The 8958-nt window shown below is 31.5% G+C and overlaps 1 protein-coding gene across 2 annotated transcripts; it reads right to left on the reverse strand.

Moving 5' to 3' along the window:
• Positions 1-545: 545 nt before the first annotated feature.
• On the reverse strand, positions 546-4542 carry LOC107496770 (lysM domain receptor-like kinase 3). 2 transcript variants are annotated; one of them, XM_052252158.1, is made up of 12 exons: positions 3761-4542; positions 3327-3360; positions 3202-3230; positions 2954-3109; positions 2687-2877; positions 2366-2455; positions 2179-2272; positions 1931-2082; positions 1742-1836; positions 1346-1484; positions 938-1036; positions 546-832 (listed from the first exon to the last, which is right to left on the reverse strand). In XM_052252158.1, the coding sequence occupies exons 1-12, from the start codon at positions 4413-4415 to the stop codon at positions 668-670; spliced, it is 1899 nt and encodes a 632-aa protein (XP_052108118.1). In that variant the 5' UTR covers positions 4416-4542; the 3' UTR covers positions 546-667. The 2 variants fall into 2 exon arrangements, with proteins under 2 accessions (XP_052108118.1, XP_052108117.1); XM_052252157.1 differs by lacking the exon at positions 3202-3230 and having other exon boundaries at positions 2954-3149; positions 3344-3360.
• Between the last annotated feature and the right edge of the window lie 4416 nt (positions 4543-8958).

The raw sequence follows: 8958 nt of genomic DNA on the forward strand, positions 1-8958 counted from the left end.
TGATATCAAACGATTTAAAGAAACATTGTTGCATATTTAGATATATTTTAATTCTTCATAATTTATTTTTTTAGATGATTGTAGAATTTTATTCAGCAACAAAAAGTATTTCCAGCGAAACAAAAATTATGAGTTAAACATTGTTTGAATATCAATAAATATATCACTTTTGTATTTATTCGTCACTTATTAATTTAAATATAACTCATTTATCAAAATAAGAATCTTTTTTTATACTTTATCACAAATTCTACTTAAGCAAATACTTTAATATATATAAGTATAAATCGACAAAAATAATTATATTATACTACTATTATTATTGTATATTATACTATAGAATTTAGTATGATATAATTCTTTATTTTAAAAATAAAAAAATTCAACTTAAACAAATAGTCAAATACTTCAATATACAATATTGATAGAATTAATTTTTATTGTATTATTATCATTGTATTATATTATAGAATTTATTATGAAATAATTCTTTAAGTGTTAAATTATTTTGTAACTAAATTTATTAATTTTTCACACATTGGGAGAGTTTAAATCTAGTTTTATATACATTTGAAATGCAGCAATATGAGTGTTTATTTCCAAATTAGTTTTAGCTTTTTGCAACAAAAATAATTAAAATGTTACATTTCTGTCCTGCATGTTACTCCTATCTACCAGACATAAGATTTACAAGAGCTGGATTTTCATAAAAGGAAGCAATGTCCCAATTCTCAGTGGTTGAACTTAGTGTCATAAGAGCAACCACCACCGATCTCATCTTCGGCCGCCGCTGCGGATCTCCCTCTGTACATGCCCTGGCAAGTTGTGCCATCTGCAACCAGAACAAAGTTAGCCAAAGCTATTGAAATCTGAAACATTAAAAAATAAAGAAAGAAATAAAAGATATAGAGTTTAAAAATGATATATGAATGTATACCTTATAAACTGATTCAATTGAATAGTTATCTCCAAGCCTAGGATCCACCATTTGTTTAAGACCTTCTTTGGGGTCTGGCTGGTTAAAAGCTTCCTCAAACTGCCACATAAATGGCCAAAAATTGAATTAGAAAACAAAGAAGGAAAATATTACAGTGCGCTTGGTTTGCGTTTTCGTTTTCTGTTTTTATTTTTAGTGTTTTCTCATGTTTTCAGGATTTTGTGAAGAAACAATGAAACAATAAAATCGTTTTCTTCCTTATGTTTTCTCTTTTTTCTTCACAAAATTCTAAAAACAGAAAATACTGAAAATGAAAACAGAAAATAAAAACACAAACCAATCGCGCCCATGATTACATTACTAAGTCAACATTTCAAAACAATGCACAGAAGGGTCATTAATAATCACCAAAGCCACAAGGCCCTTCAATTCAGCACCAGATGCACCACCACTCCTCATCAGAGCTTCTTTTGCAGAAATAAGCTCATAAAGAACAACTCCGAAAGCATATACATCTATTTTGGGAGAAACACTTCCATATACATATCTGCAAATAAGAGAATCCTACTATTAAATCTAAAAAGCTCACTTTCCCTTCTAGAATGTGAATGTGTGAAGTTAATACTGAAAAACTTCTACTTTTAGTGCTTCTAATTGGAAACAAGGAGATGAAGATCAAGGAATACTCTTTCAACATTCCTAAACTCATAACTATGTACTAAGTATTAGTTAGCATACTCTAATCCTTAGAAAGCAAAAAACAAAAGAAAAAATTGAATACAGAGAAAACATAGTTCATCATACTCTGGTGGCATGTAGCCGAATGTGCCGGCCATATTAGCAGTTGGAGCTGATGAATTTCCAACATCAATCAGCTTGGTCAGTCCAAAGTCCGCAACCTGCAAAACAATGCAATGCAGTATCTCACAGAATTATACAACAAAACAAAAAAAAAAGTAACAAGTTCATTGAATTTATTGAGATGTATCTTACCTTTCCACGGAAGTTTCTGTCTAATAAAATATTTTCCGACTTTACATCGCGATGGATATATACAGGCATCGTATGCTCATGAATGTATTCAAGTCCTCTGGCCGAGTCCAGAGCAATTTGAACCCGGGTAGACCATGGCAAAGGCTCACTATCTGGTAAATGATAACAGTTTATCATTAACCAAAGTCATTATGAATAAGCACTGAATTCTGAACATAGATATGTATCATATCATGTGCTTATATTACCTGAATTTCGCAGATGTTGGCTTAAGTTTCCATTTTCAATATATTCATACACAAGGAAAAGAGAGCCCTCGACACAATATCCAATCAAGCGTACCTATATTGTTATCGAAACATTGTGAAACATTGAAACAGAAAGATCATATGAACATAGTTGAAAACAATCTATGGAATATGTGAGAAAGATTACCAAGTTTAAGTGATGAACACGCGTCAACACTTTCAGTTCCGCGAGAAATTCTTTTGATGCTTTCATGTCCATCTTCTTAATTGCAGCTCTCTGTGTTATCAGAGAAAACTTCAGCCAAAGTGGAAAGATAGAAGAAAGTAACAATTGAAATGTTAGTTATCCTAAGTCCTAACAGTATTATCATACATAAAAGTTGACTATGCTTGCAGCATCTATTCAACTAAAAGAACTGCAATTTAGTTTCTCATTAACTAAAAAATATATGCAACTTTTCTTTCAAATACTTGTAAGCAAAACTAGTAAGACAGAGAAATTATGAACCTCGCCATTGAGCTCTCCATAATAGACTTCACCAAAACCACCTTGACCAATCTTTTTAGCCAAACTGAAGTTATTTGTGGCATTGGCTAGTTCTTCATACGAAAACTCTGCTGATTTTTCTACCTTGACACCTATAATACTAGTATCATCAGAAGCTGAAGTTCTGTTTTCAGCATTATGAGAGGTTTCGCCTGAAAGAGGGACAATGTATAAGAGTTACTAATCCAAGCATGCTATTAGTTAAAATATAAGTCAAAATCCATATACCTTGGCGAACAAAGTTCTCGCTGGAATCTTTAGCTACCAATTTTTTGTTCCACATCTTCTTTCTTCTGTAACATTTAACATAAACACAAAATACCAATAACAGAAGTGCTGCTACTATTCCAACAGATATTCCACCAATAACGCCACCGGATAGACCCTTCCCTGCAGAAACAATAGAACAGCAGAAAGTCCTTACCTTCACTGTCTTGATATCAAACTCAAATGAAAAGAATTATCAATGATAGAAAAGCTGTGCGAGATAGTCAAACCTCCATGGCTGAAAAGGAAAATGAAAACATGGTCATTAAGTTTAGGAGATCACTGAAAAATGAAATTTAAATAGCTTGGACAGTGAGGTTAAGAGAAAAGTTACCTTAGTTTAAAGGGCACATAGTTGCCATTTTCGTCTGTAAAAAAGCGAAATGAAAGGAGAATGTGAGATATTATTCACTTCAAAATTTTGAAGCTCCTCAGAAATCCAACTATAAGAATGATGCTAATAAGTTAAAGCATACTCTTGACAGTATTAGAGAGGAAGAACAATATGGACATGTTATAGGGATTTCATGAGTGACTTCAAATTTTCATCACTACTGTCACAGTTAACAATTTTTTTTTCTCCTTTAATTCAACATTACTAACACTAACTATATGATTTCATAACTACGATACTATTCTCTCTATAAGAAGTCATACTTAACAAACACACCCTAATAAAACCAACCACATAACATGCACACAAAAAAAAAAATCATGAATTCATATCAGAAACACACAAAAACATTGCATCAAAACAAGAATTCACACCTTTCCCAGGAATATAAACCAGACCACTCCCTTTGCTGAAATTCACACCAGGGTTATATCCCTGCAGCAACTTAGCATCAATCTTTGTCTTGTTTGCAATTGACTCCAAAGAATCCTCATGCCTAAGAGGGTAAGTGATGAACAACCCATAATCCTTGCTAACATCACCATTCCCACAGGAACAGTTAACAGTGACATTAACAGTTGCAGGATAAGGAATATTATTTGGTGAATAAGTATTAGTATTCTGCAACCACTCAGCAGTGACCAAGTTTGAATAGCTCCAATTTGCAATGGTATCGTAGGTGTCACTGCTCAAAACTGAGTATTGAAATACATGGCCAAGAAACTCACCATTGATGCATTCACAAGGGAATGGAACATTGATTCTGGTGGAGGATGTGACTGAGTCTTTGCTTTTTATGGTGCCATTGTTGTAGCTCACAATATCTTCACCTTGTGACCTTGTAACATACTCTGATTTCATAACAGTTGCAATATATGTGAGGTTAGAATTATCCCAAAGATAGTAGGAAGCTAAAGCTAAGCCACAACTCTCACTACACTTTGACTCTGCATTGATGGGTAGAATTACAAAATCTACCACCACCAAGAGGAAGAAAAATGATGAAAATATGAATCTGGGTTGTTTCATTTTGGTGGTGGAGAAAAGAAAATATTCTGTAAATTATTCAGATGACAACATGGGTATGCTAAATAATCAAAAGGGTGGTGAAAAATCAAAGAAAGTCTGAAACTTGATGGGATTTATACAATGAATTGTGTTATGATGTTGGAGGACGAAAAAATTGAACTTGTTTTCTAGTGTGTGAGTGCAAATTAGATAACTTTAGATTAATTAATCTTATTAACTTATTATCGAATTGGGTAGTGCTATGGAGCCAATGGCCTAAGCATCTTTGTCTATGAATAAAATGAACATCATCCATAACATTTCATGTCATAAAATTACTCATCCCAAAAATTTAAGTTGATTTTGGAGTTCACCAAAGATCGAATCCTTGACTTTTCGATCTAAAACTCTAATACTATGTCATGAACCCACTCATCCCAAAAACATAATCTGACAGAACAATATAATACTAATGGTCATGTCTCTAATACTTCCTAAATCTCTATTGTACACATTGTACGCTTAGGACATTGACTCTCTATACTTTCTCTATCGAATTTTGTTAGTATATTTATTAAATTAAATATCTAATATATTTATTATTATTTAATATTCTCGTTGTTTATTTATATTTTTCGTTATTAAAATTAGTCGGCAAAAGATATCTATTGAATGAGAGATAGTTCATAGTTCCCACTTCAATTCATGGAAATTCATTCATAAATCATAACTCAACTCATAACTTAGGTTGTGGCGTGTTTAGTTGTGTTTTGTTCAGCCGCCACATATCAAATGAACTAAGTTTGACTTTGACTTTATAAATCACATTCATATGCCCCATTGGACAAGTTGGTTTTTTTTTTACTGTGTTTCGTATCATTGAATTTATTTTTATATTAAATTTTCTTCCGAAATAATTTTCTCAGTCTAGAGTCAGATCAAATTTTATATATATATACAAATTATTTGTTATTATCAATAGCAAAATCTAAAATTTATTCCCAAATTATAATAAAATAGAGACGTAAGACTTACTAAATGAGTTAATAACAATACTTAAGACTTACTAAATTTTTAAGATTAGTATTAGAATTTAGAATATAAAATTTATGATTAGAATTTAGAATTAAAAAAGATTAGTTGATGTTAGCTGTAAAAAATTAACTCCTTAATTAACTCGTATTAAAAACGTATTACATGATATATTTTATTATTGCAACAATAAATATATATTGATTAGGCTTAAACAACATTATCAACCGAGATTTAATAGATTTTAGATCTAATATCTTAGTAATAATGTATTAAATTAGTTAATATATATTTAGAAAAATCCCAAACAAATATTACTATGCCCTTGACCCACACGACAATGCAAGTTGAGGAGCACAGTTATTCCTCATGACAATGACATGTCTATCTTCATCAACAAAATTTAAACAAACAAAGCACCCTTGTTTGATGGCTATATCATATGCTAATTTACTAATTAAAAGCTAAAGTAATAAATTAATCTAATATTAAATTACATGAAGTAGAATAATTTATCCTGCAACAATAATGCAACGTGTGGAGACCATTATAAAAAATTCCATCATTCTAGCGTGCACGTTCCGCCTAGTTTTTTATTTGAAATCATTTTAATGTTAATTTAATTCTAACACTTTGAACTTTAACATCAATTCTACAATTTGGATGAATTTATTTGTAGTTATTTTTTTAATTATATTTCATCTTAATTAGTTCGTTGTTACTTTATATAGTGTAATATTATGTATTTGTCTTTCTAACTGAAAAATAAAGATATAATTTATATTTTATTAACTTAAAATAAAATTATTGATAATAAGAATGGATATTACTAACATATTTCAACCATGAAAAAAATTGATGTCAAAAATTAAAATATTAGAACTAAACTGATGTCTGACTTTTTTTAGGACCCAACTGATGTCAAGTTATCAAGCGTATACTATTTGTGTTTTTTGGTCTGAAACTTCAAATTTCAAAATGCTAAGACTATTAAGCTGTAACGACTAACGACTAACGACTAACAACTAACGACTAATGGCGTAGATTTTTTTTCCTTCTTTTGTTTTATTTGTTGCTCCCGTATTTTCCAATCCGACAGATCAATGACTAATTAATTACGGATTTACACTTTATTTAAAGGTCGGCTGCTGGCCAATGAATTGTTGCATGCAAAAGACAGGATTCGAAATCCCGACACTTATTTAAGCGAACGAGTGAATTGATTATTGGACCAATCTAAGTTGGTCCCCTTCCTTCCACTTATTAAGCGAACGAGTGAGTTGACCACTCGACCAAACTAAGTTAGTCCTTGTCCTTCCACTTATTACCGCAATAGCCATTATTCCCAATAGTTTCCAATTTATTGTTTTTGAACAGGTGAAAATTCAAGTCAACTTCACGTGAAGTTGATAACTAAGAGTGGTTAAATAATTTTACTGATTTGACTAAATTTTTATCTAATAACTTTTAATTATCAATTTTAAATGAAGTTAATTACACTTAAGTTTTTATTCTTATTTTCTAAATAGTCCTCAATTTTTTTTTTTTTTTGGAGAAAAGTCCTCAATAATTTTGGGATAGTGATTATCACTTCAGCCTGGTTTCTTGTTTTTTATCGAAATGGGTCAAGGCCCAACACTCTACCCCTTTATTTTAATTCATTAGCCCAAAGAAAGTATTATTTTCACTTCAGAACCAAAAATCAAACACTTTTATTCAATATTCAAAAATAAAAAAAAAACAAAAACTTAAACAGTGATCAAGTGGCTAATTTATTGTCTATGAATTTAGATTTGAGTCTTAGAAATTAAGACCTTATTCTGTTCAATCAGGTAAATCAGATTCTTAATAATAAGGTTCAAATAATGTTGAATTGGTTCAAATAATATATTCTTGTTCTAAAATAAAAGATATATAAAATAAAGATGTATAAATAGAAGACTCTAGTATTAAAATAATTAGCTCAATAATAATTTATATATATAATAATATTATATGTTGTAATGTATATATATATACAAAGATAGAAAGGAGTATAAAAAGTAAAGAGAGAGAAAATAGCATTTGCTTTTATTATTGCTATGTCTATAAAGGGAGAGAGAATAATATTCAGTTGTTGTTGTTGTGTAAAATTGACGGAGGCTTAACCTCCTTTTATAGATACATAAGGTCAAATATTCAAAGCTCCATTTATTATCATTTTGGCTTGGGAGCTTCATTTCTCATAGGGAAAATGGGCATCCACGTCCTTTTGGACTTATCACAACACTCCCCCTTGGATAACCATTTTAGGATTATGCCTCATTAAAACCTTACTAAAGAAAACACAGTGGGAAAAACTTTAGTGAAAGAAAAAGAGTACAAAATTCTTTAGTGATGGGGACTGCCTCGTTAAAAACCTTGTCAAGAAAAACTCAATGGGAAAAAAAACTTGACCAACGGAAAAAGGGTACAGTCTCCCCCTTTTGCTGACATCATTTAATGTCTCGAAATCGGCGCATCCCAATCTCATGTACCAATATTTCAAATGAGGATTTTGGGAGTGACATTGTAAATAAATCTGCCAGATTGTCACTTGAACGGATCTGTTGGACATCAATTGTCCCTTGATTTTGAAGATCATGAGTGAAAAAGAATTTAAGAAAAATATGCTTTGTTCTATCACCTTTGATGTATCCACCCTTAAGTTGAGCAATGCATGCTGTATTATCTTCAAACAGGACAGTTGGAGCTATCTTATGATCAATCAGTCCACATGATGACAGAATATATTGAATCAGACTCCTCAGCCAAAAACACTCGCGACTAGCTTCATGAATTGCCAAGATTTCAACATGATTACAGGAGGTTGCTGCTGTCGTCTGTTTCGTGGATCTCCATGATATAGCGGTACCACCATATGTGAACAGATATCCTGTTTGAGATCTCCCTTTATGTAGATCAGACAAGTATCCGGCATCTGCATAGCCAATTAGGTTTGACTTGGATCCATAGGGATAAAAAAATCCCATATCAACCGTTCCATGAAGATATCGAAAAATTTGTTTGATTCCACTCCAATGTCTTCTGGTTGGAGAGGAACTATACCTTGCTAGTAAATTCGCCACGAATGATATGTCAAGTCGCGTATTATTAGCAAGATACATTAGCGCTCCAATGGCACTAAGATATGGTACTTCAGGACCAAGGATATCTTCATTTTCTTCTTTAGGGCGGAATTGATCCTTTTTCACATCCAAAGATCTTACGGTCATTGGTGTACTTAATGGATGTGACTTATCCATATAAAATCTCTTCAAGATCTTCTCTGTGTATGTTGTTTGATGAATAAAGATCCCATTTTTTATATGCTCGATCTGCAGGCCGAGGTAAAATTTAGTTCTTCCAAGATCTTTTATCTCAAACTCTTTTTTTAGAGTTTTTATAATTGTTGGAATCTCTTCAGGAGTCCCAATGATATTTAAATCATCAACGTACACAGCAATTATAATGAACCCAGATGTAGTTTTCTTTATGCAAACACATGGGCAGA

The sequence above is a fragment of the Arachis duranensis genome, chromosome 7 (genome assembly GCF_000817695.3).
Source record: "Arachis duranensis cultivar V14167 chromosome 7, aradu.V14167.gnm2.J7QH, whole genome shotgun sequence".
NCBI lineage: Eukaryota > Viridiplantae > Streptophyta > Magnoliopsida > Fabales > Fabaceae > Arachis > Arachis duranensis.

Coding starts and splice junctions, on each gene's coding strand:
- LOC107496770 (XM_052252158.1), bottom strand. CDS start 4,415: ATGAAACAACCCAGATTCATATTTTCATCATTTTTCTTCCTCTTGGTG. Junction 2,273..2,365: donor GTGTTCATCACTTAAACTTG/GTAATCTTTCTC, acceptor ATAACAATATAG/GTACGCTTGATTGGATATTG. Junction 1,485..1,741: donor TTCGGCTACATGCCACCAGA/GTATGATGAACT, acceptor TCTTATTTGCAG/ATATGTATATGGAAGTGTTT.